At 44.6% G+C, this 21,381-nt stretch overlaps 1 protein-coding gene across 3 annotated transcripts in view; it reads left to right on the top strand.

Annotated features, from left to right (window-relative positions):
• WDR81 (WD repeat domain 81) overlaps nt 1-21,381 on the top strand; it is a 239,896-nt gene that overhangs the window by 192,569 nt on the left and 25,946 nt on the right. For all 3 annotated transcript variants that reach the window (XM_069615372.1, XM_069615371.1, XM_069615373.1), the window contains one exon: nt 9,061-9,206. In XM_069615372.1, coding sequence (XP_069471473.1) covers nt 9,061-9,206 — 146 coding nt within the window. The remainder of the gene's footprint in view (nt 1-9,060; nt 9,207-21,381) is intronic.

Here is a 21,381-nt window from a genome sequence, read left to right as displayed (position 1 = left end):
GTCTGCTGCAGGTAAATCCACCCAAGCATTATGAGCCCGGCGCTTCCAGCGCTGGGACTGGGCATATTTATGAGCCTGGTGCCACTGGCGCCAGGACTGGGTCCAAAAGGTCCCAATTGGGACTGGTTGGCACTCGGAACCTGGGTTATGGATCTGCTTCCAAGGGAGTTGGGAAAACCCTGACCTTTTGGAAGCAGAGATCATGACAGTACCCCCCCTCAAGGTCCCTCCCAAACCGGGCTTCTCCGGGGGTTTTGGCTTGTCAGGAAATGTTCGGTGAAATCTTTTGATTAGGCGAGGAGCGTGGACATATTCAGCAGGTTCCCAGGATCTCTCTTGGGGGCCGTAGCCTTTCCAGTCAATTAGGTAAAATAGTTTAGATTTGGAGATCTTGGAGTCCAGAATGCTTTTGACTTCAAACTCGAGTTCTCCATCAACTAGGATAGGTTTTGGAGATTTAGTTAGTCGGGTTTGAGGTTGCACGGGTTTTAATAGAGAGACGTGGAAGACCGGATGTATCTTCATGTGCGGGGGCAAGTCCAACTTGACCGCTACTGGGTTTACTATGGTAGTGATGGAATAGGGACCAAGGTATCTTGGGTTGAATGTGCGTGGCCCTTTTAGAGGTAGATATTTGGTGGATAACCAGACTTGATCCCCTACTTGATATTGAGGGGCTTCCTTCCGATGTTGATCTGCTCCTTTCTTGTATTGTTCTTTAGCCCTTTGAAGGTGAGAAACCGCTTCCTTAAAGGCTTGGGTGATTGTAGAATGCAGGTAGTCTACTGCTGGTGTTTCAAGATCTTGGAGGGGATCCAACTCCGAGGTTCGAGGGTGACTGCCGTACAAAAGAAAAAACAGGGTTTTCCCAGTTCCCGAATGGACAGAGTTATTGTAGGCATATTCGGCTATCCAAAGGATGTCTTTCCAAGTTTTTTCAGTTTGTTGCAGCATGCAGCGTAAATACTGTTCCAGAGTTTGATTGGTCCTCTCGGTTTGTCCGTCGGTCTGAGGGTGGTGACTGGTCGATAGTCTCACATCAATTTGAGCCGACCGACAGCAACTTCGCCAAAAATGAGAAATAAATTGACTACCTCGATCCGAAATTAGAACCGAAGGAAAACCGTGCAGTCGGACGATGTTTTCGAGAAATTCTCGGGCCAGAGTTGCTGCTGTTGGCAAGCCTTTGAGCGGAATGAAATGCGCCATCTTGGAGAATAAGTCCACGATTACTAGAATCGTATTGTATCCGGAGCATGGAGGTAGATCGGTGATGAAGTCCATAGAAAGTGTATGCCAAGGGCGAGGTGGGATGTCAATAGGGCGTAAGAGGCCTGCTGGTCTTTCCTTTTGACTCTTGTTTTGGGCGCATACTCCACAGGACATTATAAAGTCTCTGATATCTTTTTTCCAAGACGGCCACCAGAAGTAGCGCTTGATCTTTTCTGAGGTCTTGGCCATACCGGGATGTCCTTCCATTAAAGAATCGTGATAACAAGAGATGACTTTTTTCTGTAAATCTGTGCTGGGTAGGTATAATCGTTCTTGGAAATACAATAAGTTGTCCTTTACTGCAAAGTCCTTTCCCTGCAGATGCCAATTCTGTATGTCTGCTGGAGTTACAAGTTGCCTGGCTTTATCCTTAACTTCCTCTATGGATTCTGTGGCGATTACACCCACAATTCTTTGTTCGGGAATGATTGGTACAGGTTTAGGGTTGATCAAGTGTTCTTCCACTCCCATCCGAGAAAGGGCATCAGCTTTACCGTTCTTTGTACCAGGTCGATAGGTAATTATGAAGTCAAACTCGGCAAAGAATAATGCCCAACGGAGTTGTCTAGAGGATTGGGCTTTTGCGGTTTTCAAATATTGCAGGTTTCGGTGATCTGTAATCACAGTAACGGTGTGTCGGGCCCCCAGCAGATAATGCCGCCAAGTCTTAAAGGCAGACTTGATAGCCAGAAGTTCCTTGTCAGTAATCGTGTAATTGATTTCAGGAGGCGAGAATTTGCGGGACCAAAATGCCACGGGATGCAACTGATTGGTTACCGGGTCCTTTTGTGATAGAACTGCCCCCATGGCAAAGCTTGAAGCATCAGTTTCCACGATGTAGGGGAGTTCGGGGCGAGGGTGTTTTAAGATTGGTGCAGAGATAAATTTAGTCTTCAAATCCTGGAAAGCTTGTTCCGCCTCGGTAGACCATTCAAAACGCTTGTTTTTCTTTAACAAGGCAGTGATGGGCTGGACTATTCGAGAGAATTCGGGGATAAACCTGCGGTAAAAGTTAGCGAAGCCTAACATGCTTTGCACACCTTTTACGGAGGATGGTGATGGCCATTTGAGAACTGCATCAACCTTCTTTGAATCCATACGCACTCCGCCAGGTGATAATATGAATCCCAAGAATTCAACTTCAGTCACGTTGAAAACACATTTTTCCAACTTAGCGAAAAGTTTGTGTTGACGCAATCTTTCGAGGACCATTTTCACGTGTTTCCGATGTTCAGATTCCGATGAAGAATAAACGAGGATGTCGTCAATGTAAACAACAACACACACATCTATGAGCTCTCTGAGGACATCGTTCATAAAATATTGAAAGGCGGCCGGGGCATTGCAAAGTCCGAAGGGCATGACCTGATATTCAAATAGCCCATACTTGGTGCGGAAGGCCGTCTTCCATTCATCGCCCTCTTTTACTCGTACCAAGTGGTAAGCTCCTCTAAGATCCAGCTTTGTATATATGCATGCTTTTCTGACTTGGTCCAGGAGTTCAGGGATCAAAGGTAACGGATATCTATTCTTAACGGTGATCTGGTTCAGGGAGCGATAATCTATACAAGTTCTAAGGTCTCCTTCCTTTTTTGGAACGAAGAACAAAGCTGAAGAAGCAGGGGACTTGGAAGGACGAATAAACCCATTTGCCAGGTATTGATCCAGGTATTGTCGAAGGTGAAGGTTCTCAGGCTCGGTGAGGGCATAAATTCTACTACAAGGAGGAGTAGATCCAGGTATCAGGTCTATCTGGCAGTCATAAGACCTATGAGGAGGTAGAGAGTTAGCCTGATCCTTCCGGAAAACATCTTGGTATTCTAGGTATTCGGGAGGTAACTGGGGAGTCTCTGAAGAAATTGCTGCCAGTGCAACACCAGGTGGAGGGTGACAAGTAGAGACACATTCTGGAAACTGGACCGTTCTTGCTCGCCAATCGATCAGAGGATTGTGTTTCTCTAACCAAGGTATTCCTAGAATAATCTGAAACTGAGGGGCCTTGATCACATCGAACACGATCTTCTCATGGTATCCATCTTGACTTACTAGCGTCACTTCTTGAGTGGTATGCGTTACTGGCCCGGAGGCTATCTCCGTACCATCCACCGTAGTAATGACGTCCTTTACAGCCTTGGGACAAAGAGTTAGATTCATCCTCAAAACCATTTCATGATCCACATAATTGCCGATGGCACCGCTGTCGACGTAAGCTTCAATTGCATGTAATCGATCCGGATTATCAGGGCTAATGAGGACCATAGGTATCACGAAATGCGAGGTCACGGAACTGGTTTTCACGCTCGGCAAGAGGACCTCTATTCTTGTCGGGCGAGGTCGTTTCCCTGCTCAGAGTTTGTAACTTTGGTAACTGCAGCTCCTACTGCCTTCTTGGCAGGTTTCACCGGACAGTCTCGAAGAAAGTGCCCTGAGTTTCCGCAATAGAGGCATAATTGCAACAGTTTTCTCCTTTCCCGCTCCTTTTGTGTTAAAGGACCTTTCAGACCCCCTATTTGCATGGGTTCCCCGGAGTCTACTCCTTTGGAAGGAGTTGGCGGTTTGGAAAATACTCGAGCATCAAACTTGGAACGATCGGCCTTCCTGTTCTGCAGTCTGTGATCTATTTGAACGACTAAGTCTATATAGTCCGAACAATCTTGTGGGGGATTCACTACTTGGGCTAACACATCTTTGAGCTCTCCACGTAGACCTCTATGAAACAGCGTAATCCTTTTGTCCTCAGGCCATTGAGTTTCCACTATCAGTCTGTTGAAAGACGCAAAATAAGCCAAAAGGTCTTGATTACCTTGTCGCAACGAAAGAAGCTCATTGTCCAAGGCCTGCCCCTGTGAATGTCTTGCGAACAGTTTTTCCATACTGAGCTGAAAAGCTTGAAAATCATGGAGGACCGGATCATCTTGATTTACTAGAGGGATCGACCAGTCTGCCGCATTGCCACTAAGGTACGAAAGCACGAAAGCTACTTTAGCTTGATCAGTTGGAAAGGCTGCTGGCCGGCATAAGAAATGCAACCGGCACTGATTGATAAATACTGCAAACCTCTTTGGGTCACCAGAAAATCGTTCGGGCGGAGCCAGAGGTACATTCCCAGGTAGGTTGATCTGTACTGGATTCATAGAGGATGTAGAAGGAAGATTTCCCCCAGATGCGGGTAACGGGGTCTGTCCGGCTCGTGACTGTAGCAATTGTCTAGCGAGATCATCTGTTCGCTCCTTGGAAATAATCAGTTCCCTTCTTAGAGCGTTCGTTTCCTGACGGGCTGCATGCACTTCTGCCCTTAGTTCCCCAAGTAACTGGGCTAGCTGGTCGGTATCCGAGGTTTCCATAGCACCTGGACGGGAGTTTTGTGGTAGGCTTTGCGTTCTGTAACGCTCACCTGATTCCCGTAGAGGCGCCGGTCTTGACTGGGCGTATACCGTATCTTCAAAGGTGATGTGTAACACACGGCTGGCTCTTTGGGCTGGACCTCTGTGCACTGTATGTCTGACTCGAAGGGTAAGATGTCTGCAGATAGAAAATATGGGATTAAGGAACTGGGTTATTGAATGTCTCTCTCTTCTTCCCTTTCTCTTCTCCTGTAGAACCCCAAAGGTTAACGCTCTCACCTTAGGTAAGTGAACGCCGTGCTCTCCATCTGCCTCGGGGCAGGGTGCTGTAACCAGTTTCTTCACTGGATAAGGGGAGCAGGCCTCTTGACTTCAGAGGACTGCTGTCCGTCGTTTACTGCACGAACGGTAAGTTTCGAGTAATTCTAATGTCTTTAAAGTCTTTAGTAATGATGTTTCTTGTTTTGCAGGGTTCCGGCGATGGCGGATGACGGGCTGAAGTGAGTTGAAGATGGAGCCCGTGTGATGAATAGAAGCGCCTGGAAGCACGTAAGTAAGCGCTTGTTGCCTGCTTCACGATGCGCTCTAACTGTCTTTTTATTTTGCAGGTACAAGTTCGGAGCGGCTGCAGGGTGCCGGAATACCCACTGGGTTAGATGTGGAAAGGAGTAATGGCACGTGAGTATTAAAGTTCCCCAATGTCTTTAAACGCACCTTGTTTTGTCTTTCAGATGCGGGATTCAGCGCCGAAGGCCTTCGGAGCGTGCGAAGAGTTGGTAAGCTTTTGTCTTTCAGATGCCGGAATGCAGTGTGAAGACCTCCGGAGCGCACGAAGAGTAGGTAAGCCTTTGTCTTTCAGATGCCGGAATGCAGCGCGAGGCGTTGGTGACAGCTGATGGACCAGGTAAGTGAAGAGCTGTCACTGAAGACCGTAATGCTAACCTGTTCTTTCTTGTCTTTATAGGTGTTGCTGAAGACTGGATTCAGGATGGTAAGCCTTTTTCCTTAGGCCCAGGATCAGATGCAGAAGACACGATGAGCGTTCTGCTGCAGAGGATGCAGAATAACGCAAAGCAAGATTCATCCATCGGGTGTGGTTTAAATAGCCTCCTGTAGTGCTTAGGTGTCTCCTTCCACAGCCACGCCTAGGTAAGAAAAGAGTTCCTGCTTTCCAGAAGAGTTCCAGTGTTCTGAATCTAGGGAGTGGCTCCTGCCCCACCCAACAGGAAAAGTAGTTCCAAACAGAAGAGGATCAGAGGCTCACCTGGCAGGCAAGTAAGCAGCATGGTCTGCTGCAGGTAAGTCCACCCAAGCATTATGAGCCCGGCGCTTCCAGCGCTGGGACTGGGCATATTTATGAGCCTGGTGCCACTGGCGCCAGGACTGGGTCCAAAAGGTCCCAATTGGGACTGGTTGGCACTCGGAACCTGGGTTATGGATCTGCTTCCAAGGGAGTTGGGAAAACCCTGACCTTTTGGAAGCAGAGATCATGACAGTTCCACAGAGGCTGCTTCGTCATTGAGGCGGTCTGTTAGGTTGATAGTTGGGTTGATGAATTGTACAGCTTCATCATCTTTCGTGTTTTTATGTGGTTGTTTGTGGTGCCCTTGTATTTTTGAGATATATGGAGGAAGGGCATTGGTATTGTACCTTTTCTCTTCTTGGGAGCTCTGTTCTTCCTTTTTTTGTGGGTTTCCAGAAGATTCTTAGCTTGTCTGGACATGTCAGAGGCATTGAAGTGTCGAGGTTCTGCAGTTTCTGCGAGGTATGGTGTTAAGGTATAGGGATTTTTCTCTTATGTATGTTCTGTTGATTGTATTGTTTGCTGGGGTGCGTTCTGTATTTGTGACGCTTCTACTGGAAGTAGGGGCAGGTGTGAATCCGTTCGGATTGATCCTTGTTCCGATTCTCTTTGGAGGCGTCTAATTCTGCGTCGGGGCATTTTGTGTCCTTGGTAGTAGGATGGTTTGGGTATTGAGTTTACAGGGGCAGTAGCCCACCTGCCGGGCCTTGCGTTTGGATGATATTAAGTTTTATCTTCGTACGTAGGTGGATGCCCTCTAAGGGCAGCTATCCACTTAGTGGGTTAGATTCTAGCGTTCCTCGATCTATGTGTGGACTGTCTAGATGGACGCGTTGAAAGGGGTAGTGCAGTTGGGTATGGGAGGACTACGAGTTCCTGGTTAACTTGGGTAGGGATCTGGTCATAGTTACTAACTGTCGGTGATTGCTGAATGTTAAGTAATAGGAGGCCCTAAGATTCAATGATGGCAGGCAATGATAGAATACACCTAGATTTGAGATGCCTACATAATGGGCGAAAAATGCCTTGGTTTCAGCGTGGTTTACAGTGAGATAATACCCTTAGAATGTTGGAATCCTAGATAGTGGGAGAAAGACCTAGGTTTCACAGAATGGCAGGCAGTGATCAAAAAATGCCTAGATTTGAATTCCTAGATCATGGGAGAAAGGCCTAGAAAAAAACACCTAGATTTGAGATTCCTGTATAGTGTGAGAAAGTCTCCTAGGTTTCACCATACAATAGGTACTTCAATGTAAGCATGTAAGTTGTGTTCACGTTGCATTCCCAGAGGATGTCCTGGGTGTGTATGTTTAGTGGTAGATTACTTATTGCAGGAGGTGGTAGCAATTACTAACTGTAGTTCGCCCTAACTTGTCTGTTGAGGCAGGTTGATGGCTGACTGTTCCTCTTTAGGCATGCGTGGATACTGTCCGTCGGTACTTGTGGGCGAGTCAAGGTGTGAGCAGAGGTTAAGTGGGTACGCACTAATGTAGGGTTTGGGGTTATGTTTTTGTTGGCAGTGATTGCCGATTTATCCTTTTGGTGGTTGGCAGCCTGCTTCACCTGCAGTCACGTCTTGGGGCTACCCCTAGGCCTCCCCTAGCACTATGATACTTATGGGACCCGTTGGCCATTCAGGGGAGGAAGAAGGGACGGGAGGCAGGATATGGAAAGGGAAACACACGGGCCACGACCCAGTGCACGTGCAGGGACAGGAGCTGGGGGAGCAAAAATTATTTTAAAAGGCCCAAAATAGGGGGGGGAGCAGTATGGGCAAGACACTCCTCTGCACCAGGGATTATTATGGTGCAGTAAATCCTTATAGCAGCATGTTGAGCCAAAATAATATCAGTGTCCTTTTATTTTCCCCATTCTGAATGGAACTCTATAAGATGCAAAATATCTATTTACCCACTTAATTTTGAGCGCTTTAAGAACCACAATAGAAGAAGTTGTGTAGTAATAAACTCACTACGCCCAGATACCCCCGGGTGAGGAGCGCATTACAAATAATAACAAACAAACAAAAAAACTATAGTTTGGAGATTTGTCACAAACCCGCGTGTTATGGATGGTTTTAAGAACATTCAACCAAGGACAGCAAAGCAAACTGTACTTTTTAGCATATCAAGATAATAGACATTATGGGTATGAAAAATATTTTAAAGGGTGCTTTATTGTGTTGCTGGCTTTAACTGTCACAGATTCCCCCCTTCCCCTGGCCCCAGAGCAGAGGAACACTCCTACATCAGTCAGGTACACATAGTACTGGAGTACTACAGAGGAAACTGCTACTCCTCAACGTGCCTGCCAACTAATCAGACAAACTACAATACCAAGCACACATGATAATTATAGATGTTGAGCACAGACACGCAAAGATAAGCGATAAGAAAAACACGCTAACCCAACTCTAAAACCTCAACTTTCGGCATGCACTTCTCATACAGGAACTCGCACAGCCACCTCTCTGCACAGCATCTGCACGTACCAAATCTCGCTTTCCTATTCCCACTACACCCTACTAACCCCCGAATACACCCCTTTTTTTTCACCCTCTATTTTTCATATCTGACAGAGCGCCTGGGTACCACTCGGTGGTGACAGTGCGCGGTACAAATACTTTAAACATTAACATCATGCATAAAAAAGGCTATGCTGCTGATGACAAAAGAAATGTGTTGTCGAGTTTACTACGGCACTGGCTGCAGAGCCAGGGATGCAGTCTGTGTGTCTCAGAGGGGCTGTGACTCTGGGAAACGGGCAGTGTTTGAGCACCCAAGCCGAGCAGATTGTAGATTTGCCTCGGAAAATACAAAATGTGCCCAGGACCATGTTCCTTATTCTTTGAACTGTTAAAGGCTGACAACAAAAACAAGGCCAGTAAGCTCACATTTCGAGGGGGGCATGGGGCTGGAGCCCGACTAGCTCAATGAGGTTGCGCGCCCGCCTTAGCCCCCCATTTATCAGTGTCTGATGCACACTCTGCCTGAGACTACTGACCTGATCACCTTCCTCTTCGCTGACCCACACCCTGCCCGTTACCCCGTTTACTGGAGACACAACCCATGGCCATGGCCTTGCTGTTCAGCCCCTGCCTCTCATTTTGCAATGCAACTAATTTCTCTTTTCTCCCTGAAGGTAAAACGCTGCGCATTGACGAGGCTGTGGACAGCCGGCACCCCATCACGGCAGTCGCCACAATGCCACCTCCGCACTGCAGCGTGGCCACAGCGAGTACAGACTCCATCCTTCGCTTTATAGACTACAGAAAACCAGGACTGCAGGTATCCTTTGTGTGCCGTCAGACCCAAGTGTTTTTGTGCTGCTGGGAGTCACCCCCTTTCAAAAAGGAAAATAATCTTTGTGGTCTGAGAAGGAGTCGGATGCTGTAACTAGTGTCCTTTGGGATTGTAAGTTCTAAGAGACACCCCCACTTGCTGAAGGGCCTAGGGCCGCGGCTAATTGGAAAAGAAGAACAGAGAGCAGAACACAGAAAGCAGCTGAGGTCCTGGAAGGAAGTTGAGAGTTGGCCAGGGGATTGTGGACAGTGATGGGGTGAGGCCATCTATTGAAGAATTGAGAAGTGAAGAGGAAAGGGGGTTAAGGGATGGGCATGGTCGGTCGCTGGAGGAATAATGACAACAAATGGTAGTATGGGTGATACTGGGCAAGTAAGAGAGGTGGGGGCTCTCTGGAGGGCTGGAGGTGCACGAATCTCGAGAGGGATAAGGGACAGAGTGGATCCAAGAGTTGCGGGGCTGGGGGTGTACAACTCTGGAGAGGGATACAGGGAGCTCGTAGGGACACGGTGGATCCAAGAGTGCCGGGGCTGAGGGTGCTGGAGGTGCACGACTTACTGGAGAGGGATTGGGCGAGCTTGTAGGGACACAGTGGATCCAAGAGTCATTGACCCTTTTGCAGAGGCATAGGAGACTGGGCGGGGTGGAGGGTGCCTGTGGCTCACAAGACATTGGGGGTTGGGTTTGGAGCTACACAACAATCCTACATCTGATTCTTCCTGAAACAATTGGAAAATGTATTTCAGAATATGACGCACAGGCTATCGCTGTGCTGCATTCAGCTCAAGTAGTAGTGGGTGGACAGTTCTTCCCCTGAACCGGTATGAATATATCCCCAAATAGTTTAGTTGAAGAACATTATACTTTACATAACAGGTAGGCTGATCATACCTCACCTTACGTTGCTACAAACAGACAGCTGGTCCAATACTATATTAAGGTTGTGCGATCCATCAGATTATTCTTTGCACTGACTGGATGTTCAGAGGCTCACTGACCCCAAAGGGGGTTCCATGGAATGGCACATCTAGGAGGTGGCATGGGATCACCCTTCGTATCTAGAGCAAGTACAGAAACCTCTCTGAGTCATTAGGGGTCCTGTTGGTATTGCGGCACTCGGTGATGGGAAGGGCTAGTCGCTAATTTGTGTATGAGCAGTAGTGTCTCCTCCAGGACAAGTGCTGCCGGTAGGACCAGCCCTCACTCTGCATATTGGTTACTGGCGATAGGAACACTGCACAATGAACAGTTACCTGCCCAAAGCAAAGCAAAGGCGAGTGGCTTCTGCTGCTACCTAAGTAAACAAGTTCCAGTCAAGCAGGGACTCGATTTGTAGTGTAAAGATGTACTTTATTTAGGCAGACATCCAATCCGATCACAGATGCTCCAACAGGAAATGCATCGTACAGGGTACTTCAGAGAGCGGGGCTTCCCTGCTGCAGTGAACCTGTCCTCTTTCGAATGTTCAGTATTGACAAGTGTGTATCCTACTGCAACAGATTGAGGAGATGCGCAGCTAAATACTTCCAAAGACCGTGTCATTCTGACTGTGTGTCCACCATTCAACAGAACGAAAGGAGCCATTTGAGGTCTGATGCCCCCTGACAGGTGCCACAGTGATCTGCCACTTGGCATCTGCAGGGTCTCTTCCATGCATTGTTTTTAAGCTAAGGAGTAGCATGATCAAAACAGTCTTGCAACTTTTTTTTTATTTTAAATTGGGGATTATAACATTATTTTATCTAACCATTGAGTTCTCAGAACAACACATGGCAGTCGGTCTACCCGTACATGAATACTCCATAGTGCTCGGAGCAAAACCACAAAACGTGCATCTTAAATAGTCACTTAACCTAATAAGGAAGCACTAAGTAGCAGGAAAGATGCGTGGCTACCTGAACATCAGTGATCAACAGTTAATTTTACTTTTAGACAGAAGAAGAGGGATTACCTGACCAGCCCTCAATCTTAAAGGATTTCATTAAAGGTGCCTAAATCCTCAGTTCACTGCCCTCTTCTCTAAAGAGGTCTACTTTGGCAGTTCTCTAAGCCACTCAAAAATATGTGACAGGGACAGCGTTCTGGCCTTGTCAAAGGGAGAGTGGAGTCTGACCCACAACAGATGCACTCTCAGGTGCCAGAGTGCGAGCCGCTGTCTCCCAGCCCCCCCTTACTTGTGGAAGCTGTGGCAAGAAGAAATGATGCAGCGGGAGGGGGCATACGTGGCAACACCGGCCGCAGAACACAGCACTTTTGTACCCTGCCACAGAGCGGGTGCCGCGACAACCACACAGTGGCGTGGCTCCGGCAGGCCTCGTCTGCTAGAGCCCGTGCAAGTATGGTGCCCAGCTAGGCCACCTGGCAGTTTGTTTTTAAATTCCAGTATATATTTTGGCTGTATTAAATATGTTCCACTTGTCTTACTGAAAAAAATACATTATCAAAACCTAGATTAACCATACGTATTATTTTCTGATAAGTTATCATTCCAAGGTTAGCATTCTGGTACACTCAGCTTATACACTTTCAAAATACTCCTAGGCGAAAGGGGAGGGTGACAAATGGCTCCAGTGAGGGTTGCGGCCTGTTTGTATACAATCAAAGAATATTAAGTAAAGCAGCCATTATTACAGATCTTTTTATTTGACAAATATATATCTGTGATAAACGGGTTGTATGATTCAATTGCTAAGTACATAATGCATACTAGGATTGATGGTCATTTCATTTTTCACAACACTTTCCCTACCTTTAAAATGTTTGTAACGTTGAACGAAATGCCGTATACTGATTTGGAGAGCCTCAAGATTGGCCTGCGAGGACTCATGGCTGCCACATCATTCAGGTTCAGTCGCTTGGGGTTCAAGGGTTGTTGGGAGATAATGTTTCGCTTCACTGTGGCAAATTTCATCTGATATTAAGGTAAGGTTGGCGGGGCACATGCTCCGTTCCAAATCAAGAGACATCCTAAGAGCATTACATTATATATACAGGATTGTTGGTTTATCCCGCAAATGCCATTGGTGTGCATTTTTGGCCATCTCTCTGATGCTCTTAACTCTGGAACATGGACGATGCTCCGGGGGTGCTAAGCACACCAATTGAGGCCTCTCTATACCTAATAATGGGCGTAGAGTTCCAAATATGAATCCAATACAAAGTTGACCTGATCAGGACTTCATATTCGATTCCAATAGATCTAAATTTTATATGCAGGGCACTGTTATGATGTACTATGGTTGTTATGATGTATATAGTTCTATGTTCTGATGCATACGCATCAGTGTATGATTCTGGTATGTTGATTCCAGAATCATAAACGAAGCAGAGCTGTGATGGGAAGCCTGGCCCACCTGGGGACTTCCTTAGTTGAATAAACCAGCATATATAATTGTAATCTTCTGAAGTGACAAACGTATTATTTACTACAAATTGGCGATGAGGAGAAGTTTGTCAAGGAAGTCCTTGGCTGTGATCGAGTGTATTTGAATTGACGAACCAAACCGTGAATGAACGGGGGCCGAGTGCTGGCATATCGAGTATTGCGTTGGACAGAGGAAAAGACGTCAAGGCTATACCGTAAGGGCAGCAGCTGGAGCAAATAAAAAAAAAGGTGAAAATACCTTTATAGTTAGACATTTATGTGGCGCTGCACCTTACGAACGGTGAGCGAGCTACGAGTGGCCAACGGACATAACTTTAGAGTAAGGCTCCCGGAAAGCGTCTGGTACGTGCCGCCATTTTGGGAGCTCTAAGTGGCCAATGGACATAACTTTAGAGTAAGGCACCTAAGAAACATCTAGTACGTGCCGCCATTATGGGATCTCAAATTTACGTTGCCATGCCGACTGCATAAACGCTGCACGTAGCGGATTGAAATGTCACGTGCTGGTGAAATGAGGCAGTAAATAAACATTAAAAGGCATATCACAATGTCTTGTTCACCGACATCGACAAGATCAAGTCAACTGCCAGACAATTTTCTGTACAAAGGAAGCTTTGTTTAAACAGACTTGTAACATTGGCACATGTGTGATGATAATGCCACAATAAGAGATGCTATGAGGAAGTGAGTGAACATAAACACCTCAAAGTAAAAATTTTAAAAAAGACTAAAAAAAAGAAACTCTTTTCATAGGAAGTTTACACGAGTGCAACATGCAAAACATTGCAGCCCCAGTACAATTTTTGGCACACTCCGGCAATCCAATATGCACATGGGAACAGTGGCAAGAGTAGCGAGGGGCTAAATACAATGATGACTTGAAGGAAGCCACATTGTTGAATTGTGTGGGTGCAGAAGCTCTGGGGATCTTTAGGACATTGCCTGATTTAGCAGATACAGAGGAGGGTTCTGGAGACTCCGCCAGCAGTATTAGGAAATGTGAGACTGCAATGACAAAATTAACCAAACATTTTGGAAATAAGACCAACATTGTATTGGAGCGATACAGATTTTTCTCCAGGAAACAATGTAAAGGAGAAAGTGTTGATACCTATATAGCTGCATTAAGAGGCCTTATATCATCGTGCAACTTTACTGGGGTGGCAGATGAATATTTAAGAGACCAGTTGGTCCTACATGTGGCAGATCCCTGCATTCAGCAACGCTTATGGCAGGCGAAAGACCCGACGCTGGAACAAGCCCTTGAAATAGCCAGATCAATGGAACTGGGAGAGGAATACAGAACAAATCAGAGTGTTGTGAAGTAAAGTCTGTTCAAGATATGCATGATGGGGAGCATAATAAGGATGAGGAAGCTTTAATTGCTATTGTATAAAAAAAATGGTTAAAACTGATTTTGGTATGAGTACCAGAAAAGATAAAGAAACCATGAACAGGATGCAAGGCAGGTGCTACAAATGTGGTTGGTATAAACACATGAATATATAAAAGGATTGTCCTGCACTTTTGGCGGAATGCTATAGATGTGGCCAGGTTGGTCATTTTGGTAAAATATGCCGGAACACCAGAGGAAGGGGCAGATTCAATTCACATTCCATGAGCAGTGTGCAGAGGAATGGTGGTCGTTTTGGAAGAGGCAACATGACAAGCATAAAGGCATTAGAAGAGATAGGTGGTCCAAGTAGTTTACTTGCAGTTACAAATGGATTTGAAGAGGAGATACACATCCTAGCTTTCACACCAACTGAAGGTATTGTGGGTCCATGGGTACCTATGTTTATTAATGGTATATCGTTGCAAGTAATGGTTGATAATGGTTCTCCTTACATGATGGTGGAAGTGGAGACATTCCTTAAAGATTTAAAAGAAAGACTGGAGGATTTGCAACAAAAAAAAGTAAGAGCAACCGGTCATGGTAAGACACCCATTAACATTATAGGTTACATATGGGTACATCTGGATTTTGAAGGAAGGAGAACCTATTGCAGGTTATATGTGGCTGAAAATGGGTTGTCCATTGTTGGATGGTGGGAACAGGCATTGTTAAGAATCAGGATACATCCAGGTGAAAGTGTACCCATTTTAAGTATTACAGAAAACAGTTGGGACACCTCTGAAAACTTAGCTAGAAGTTTTCTGAGAGTATTCAATGATAACATTGGCACTTTAAAAGGGTTTAAGAAGCGCATTCTATGCAAAAGAGGCACCAAGCCAGTAGTTCACAAAGTAAGAAACATATCGATCGGCACTAGGGAGGCATTACAGAAGGAGTTGACGAGATTATGTGAGCAAGACATAATAGAACCGATTGAGAGTTCTGAATGGTTGTCTCCAATTGTCATTGTACAAAAACCAGATGGGTCGATCAGGATGTGTGTCGATTTGAGAGACCTTAACAGCAGTATCTGGGTAGATCGACACCTGCTGCCAAATATTGGAGAAATGCTCACCACGATGAAACCGGCAAAGTTTTTCACGACACTAGATCTATCTTCAGCCTTTCATCAAGTGGTACTGGATGAGGATGCCATTCGGGCTAGCGTCAGCAGCAGCTGTTTTTCAGAGGCTGATGCATCATCTGTTTAATGGCCTCCAAGGAGTGCACTACTTTCAAGACGATATACTTATATCTGCGATGTCGGAAGATGAGCATGATGCGAAGTTACTCAGTGTACTGCAAGTTATTCAACAGAAAGGCCTCACGCTTAAGATTGAGAAATGTAAAGTAAAAAATGAAGTAACTTACCTGGGCCACTGTATAAATGCTGATGGCATAAAACCCAAGGAAACATTGGTGGACACTATTCTAAAGATTACAGATCCAATCAATAAAGATCAGCTCCGGAGTTTCTTGGGACTGACGGAGTACCATTCAAAGTTTGTAGATCATTACTCTGACAAGACAAAGCAGATGAGGGATTTGATGTGCAAAAGCACGAGATTCTCATGGTCTCATGAATGCAGGAAGGAGTTTAATCAAATTAAAATGTAGGGAGGAATGGTGGTTCCAATTGCTTTTGCCTCCAGAATCTTGAGAGGAGCAGAGAAAAATTACTCAACCATCGAGAGAGAAGCATTAGGAGTCAAATGGATTTTGGAACATTTTAAAGGACTCATTTGGGGTATTCCTGTAGAGTTTAAGACTGATCATAAACCACTCATTCATGTGTTAAATTCCAAGAAACCACATTTGACATCTCCATGAATAAGGAGGTGGACATTAGTCATCATTCAATACAATGTTAAAGTGAAATATACCCCGGGAAGGACTAATGTTGTTGCTGACTGTTTTTCTCGGTTACCGTGTAATTCTGAATATGATGATTGTATCAGTACTGATGAATTAACAGAAGACCAAGGAGCGGAATGTATTATAGCACACATAAATCCCAGTTTCTCAAAGGATGATTGGATCAAGGCCACGAAGGATGACAAGGGCATCTGAGGAGAGCAATTGAGAATGGTTGGAAAGATGTGGATGTGTGCGTGCATCAAGTCATGGGAAAACATAAAAGATGAGATTTCCAGTGATAATACATGTATTTACCGAGGTTATCGCATAAGCCCACCAATAATGTTGAGAGAGAGAATAATGGAGATCGCTCATGAGGGCCATGTGGGAAGAAGTCTCACTAAGAGAATGGTGAGAGAAGCTTACTGGTGGCCTAATATGTGGAGTGAGTTAGAAGCTTTGGTTAAAGAATGCACTGCATGTGCAGTAAGTGATAAAAGGGAAAATGACTCGAACCACGCCATTGCAACCTGTGGAAATACCTAGTTCGGTATGGACTAAGTTGGCCATTGACATATCTGGCCCTTATGAAATGCTTGGATCCCAAAAAGTATATTTCATTGTGTTAGTAGATTATACGTCTAAATAAGTAGAGTGTGTAGTGGCCGAAGGCACTGTTACGGCTATGAAGGTGATGACGTTTTTAGAACAAATTTTCAACAGAGAAGGTGACCCATAAGAATTTATATCAGATAATGGAGTTCAATTTATATCACTAGAAGTACAACGTTTCTTAAAAGAGCGAGCTATCATACATAGAACAACAGCGTTGTATCATCCAATGGGAACTGGATTAGTGGAAAGGATGAACTGGTTTATAAAACCGATAAAAGGAATCATCCAATTGGCAATTGCTAACAGTTTACCATGGAAGGAGACGCTCAAAGAAGCACTTAACACACATAGTCACTCCACATTCTGTAACAGAGGAAGAACCGTTCACTCTTATGAGAGGAAGAATAGCTATGAATAGACTCAGACCTGCTTGGCTGGTGTTGAAAAAGAATAGAGAAATCAATTTGGAAGAAATTGTAAGGAAGATAAAAAAAAACAAGAGGAGTACAAGAAATATTATTTCAAACAAAAACATGTGTTGGAGAGCACGATTGAGAAAGGAGATTGGATTAGGGTAAAAGAACCTAAAAAAAGTACTGAAAGGACAGTCAAAATATCGTGCTCCCCAAAAAGTTGTGGAGTGTTCAGGGAAGTCATTACTTCTAGAGGACGGCAAGAAGTGGTCTTGTGATGATGTCATACTTGCAAGAAATGGAGGTTCTGTGGAGAATGAGGTAATTCAAGGGCCTATTGGAGATATGATGGGGAACAACTATTTGTCTTCAAGAGATGATATCATAAATGCAAGAGACAGTGATTCAGTGGAGGGTGATAAAATTCAGACGTCTGCTGAAGAGATGTTTGGGAACAATCATTTGTCTTCAAGAAATAGAAGAATTGTGCGGAACTGCAAGCAGGATTTTATTTATTACTGAACATTGGTGGTGCGGCAAGTGAGAACCACTCGGATCCGGGAGAGTGTTGCTGCAGCTGATTATATCCTTTAAAAAAAGTTTTTAAGATACCTTCAACTTTGTTTATTAGCATCCTGCTACATTTTATTTTCATTCTAGTTTCTTTTATATGTTTCCCTGTTCATTTTAATGTCTGTATTTTAATGGTATGCATTACTCCCTGTTAAATTATATGAAGAAAGTGGAGGGGGGAATGTTATGATGTACTACAGTTGTTATGATGTATATAATTCTGTGTTCTGTATGTTCTGATGCATACGCATCAGTGTATGATTCTGGAATGTTGATTCCAGAATCGTACACGAAGCACAGCTGTGATGGGAAGCCTGGCCCACCTGGGGACTTCCTTAGTTCAATAAACCAGCATATATAATTATAATCTTCTCAAGTGACGAACTTATTATTTACTACAGGCACGTTGGGTGTAGCCTTTGGGAGGTCTAACAGATTCCTCAGAAAAGTGTTCTTGCTTACTGCTAGGCGGCTAATAGGTTCTATGTCTTCACATCTTAATGCATTTGTATCCATGTATTTGCGTCTTATTAAGAAATGGGGATCCAAGCCTCCTGCACCCCTCCTCCCTTTTTTGCTATACCCCGTAGCCTTTTTCGATCTGTTTGGCCTGTTCCCAGAAAGTAAGCGAAACCGAGGTAGATCCACAGATGCAATTACATAAAGATGCAATTGCATTAATGTTAAGGCATGCCACTGACATACATCAATATCGCCCCATAGCTCATACAGAGCTGCAGGCTGTGTTTGCTCCCTGTAGACCCTCATAGTAGGAAACAATGTTGCTCAGCCATTCCTGCTTAAAGTTAACTCACATTTTTCTGAGGTTCTAGGTGCCATCACTGGTTAACAATAGTGGATTGTTTTGACAATGTCTAATTTTTCCTGTGGCAAATATAGGTTGTGCTTTGATTTGTAAGCATGATGTGCTGGCCTCTGGGTTTTCTTTAAGTTAATGGCTAAGACCCTTCTGGAACTTATTGATCTGATTTTGTAAGCCCATGGGGATTTGGAAATGATTGCTGCATCGTCGGGGAACAATAATATCCCCCTATACTGTCATGCTAGGAAAATATATCTAGTGCCTTTATTCAGGCAATGATCAGTTAGATGCATAACTAAAGCTCTTTCATTATGTACCAATTCTAATGATGATCTAGCGATACAATATCTCTGACGAGAGCATGGAGGGCAAGAATATGCTATATCACTTGAATCAGCTGTCTATCCATGGGAGAAAAGAGTGGGTACCTTTACCTAATAGTTGCCATTTTAAGAGGATAAAATATGATAGTAGATTTATGCCAGAATTTAATATATTACCTATCATTTTATATTGTGTAATTTTAAATGTATCCTGGTGATTTTATAGGAATCAAAACGAAACTCTGTGTTCAAGAATAATTTTTGTTAGATTCTCTTTTATTTCCTTCTTTGTCATTGTGTTATGAATCCATTTTACAGTTTTGTATTATTATTGCTTTTACGGTCTGTTGACCGAATAAAAGTGAATTGAATTGTAAGCCCATGGGGGATTTGGAAATGGTTGCTGGATCGTCAGGGAACCGTAATATCCCAAGATGTCCTCCTAGGAATAGTGCGTTGTGATCTGGACGTGGATGGTAACTGATAGGTTGGTACATCTTGTGGGTCCCTTTTGTTACTCAAACTTGAGCTGCCATTAGTAGATCGCCAGGACTAGCATATCCTTGTTTGATTAAGGCTGTAAGCGAGGTAAAGGAGAGTTTGAACAAAAAAACACCCTCAAGGGGTAGGAAATAGAGCCTGAGGCATTCCTTTGTAAACAAGGTTTCCATTTATAAAGCTCTGATCATTGGGGGGAAAAGAAAGCCGAAGAGAGAAGGAAGTGGAAATCTCTCCAACTTGCAATCTGTTCTAATAATCCGAAAATGTTCTGGCATATGCGGTACATGGCTCTTATAGTGAATTACCTCAACTAGAAATTACCATTCCTGGTACAGACATTATAAGGGACTGCATCAACTTAATTTTTTATTAACTGGGGAGGGCAGCAGGGTTACAGGATATTGGGGAAAGTCTTATTTTTTGGGAAATTGAGATCCATAATCCTCTAGGTTCACAGAAGTACGTAAAGATCCATGCCCCAGACAAATTGCCAACTAAGATTTAAAAAACAGAGCCTTGCAGTTGAAGGCCCTTCTTAATTAAACTTTGTCATGATATGGGCTTCGTTGTACGTATGGTGTTGCAGAAATAAGGGTGCTGGTAGTAACGTACCAGCACCCTTTCCGGACCACCATACTACAACAATGCCGTTGGGGGCCGTGGATCCAGCGGCAGGCCTGACCTGACTGGTTTTCAGGCCCCTACCGGCATGGGTAAATGGGGATTTACAGTTACTGCCGCCGCTTGTGATAATCTGGTGGCACCGGGGTATCCGGCAGCAGTAACTGTTAAGGGTTAGCCCGTAACTGCCGCCTACTGGTTTCACCAGCAACACACCGTAATGAGCCCCTGTGTCTTTGCCCATCCAGCTGCCCTTCATCCAGGAGAAATGTTGAAATTGTTCCTATTTTTTAAAAAAAGGATTCACCCAGCAAATTACTAATCGATTTCACTGATTGAGCCCCTGGACAAACTTTACGTTCATATTTTATTACAGCGATTCGAAGAATGGGTGGACGACAATGGTATTTTATCTCATTGGCAAGCTCGATTCAAGCAAGATGTTTAGGACCAATGATCACTTTTTTCAGTTATTTTTAATCATAAAGAAAAATTGGCCTTAAAGAAGGAAGCCTTACATTTGTTATTCAGCCAGGTTTAACAAGTCTCTTGAAGGTAGGATAGGAGCATTCATTTCTGATGAAAGGGGGTGGTGAGGTCCAAGGTGCGGGGGCTGTGACACCAAAGCTGACACTGCCTGCTCTGGCATGTTTGGATCGAGGAGTGACAAGAGAGATGTCTCTAGAAGGATGGAGCGAGCATGTCTGCTGTCCTTTGGCAATGCTTGTCACAAATCCTGAAGCACGGTTCCGTGTTGACCCGTCGTGAAGAATATATTTCTTCCTACCAATGTGATTCTCAGGAGTACGAAAGGACAGGCTGAGAAACTAATTGATCGGAAGATGGTGTAGAGTCGTTGGGATCGGTAGAGTTGAGCGGACCGCAAACTTCACGATAGATGGAGGATCCAGGTTCCTTTCAACGACTGCAGAATATTACACTGATTAACAATCAAATACACCCCTTTCTGGATAAACGTTTAACAAATAATTAACAGACTAACCTGCAGAAAACGGGTTTTAACCAGAAGTGTTTCATGCAAGAATGTCCTCAATACTGGGGAAATCTGGAGACCATAAGAAGAGAAAATACAATCAGTACCAGATAGTGAGTTGTAGAGAATGGTAAGGAAAGTTAAGTTTCTTACCCTGGTTTCCCTGGAAGTGGTCGTCTCTGGCAAATCTCCTTCTCCTTTTCTGTACGAACTGTGTGATGGTATCTGCCCCCCTGTCCGACGAACCAAATAATCCAATGGTGCAAGGAAGTCACTAGTCCAGCAACAACCTATTCCCGCCGGCACGAGGACGCCTAAAAGGTGCTCAGGAAGTCTCTAGTCCAGCACCTAGCCTATTCCCGCCGGCACGAGGACGCCTACAGCACCCTGGAGGAAAGGACAGGGAAGGAATAGGAGGGGAAGAGGAAGGAAGGAAAGAAAGAAGGTAAGAGGTCTCCCAACCTTCAAGGTCCGAAATCAACTTAACCAAACCACTAGGCAAGAATAACCAAAAAACAATCCGAGGTCAAAATACTAGAACAGGTAAGGGCAATCCGTGAGCATATCCAATAAACGTAATCCGAGATCAAAAAACACCAATAATTTCCAAGCGAGAAGAGCCACTGTCAATATGGGATCAGAAGCAGCGAGAAGTGGGC

The sequence above is a fragment of the Ambystoma mexicanum genome, chromosome 9 (assembly GCF_040938575.1).
Source record: "Ambystoma mexicanum isolate Mex_15411 chromosome 9, UKY_AmexF1_1, whole genome shotgun sequence".
NCBI lineage: Eukaryota > Metazoa > Chordata > Amphibia > Caudata > Ambystomatidae > Ambystoma > Ambystoma mexicanum.
This window is presented reverse-complemented; position numbering and strand designations above follow the sequence as displayed.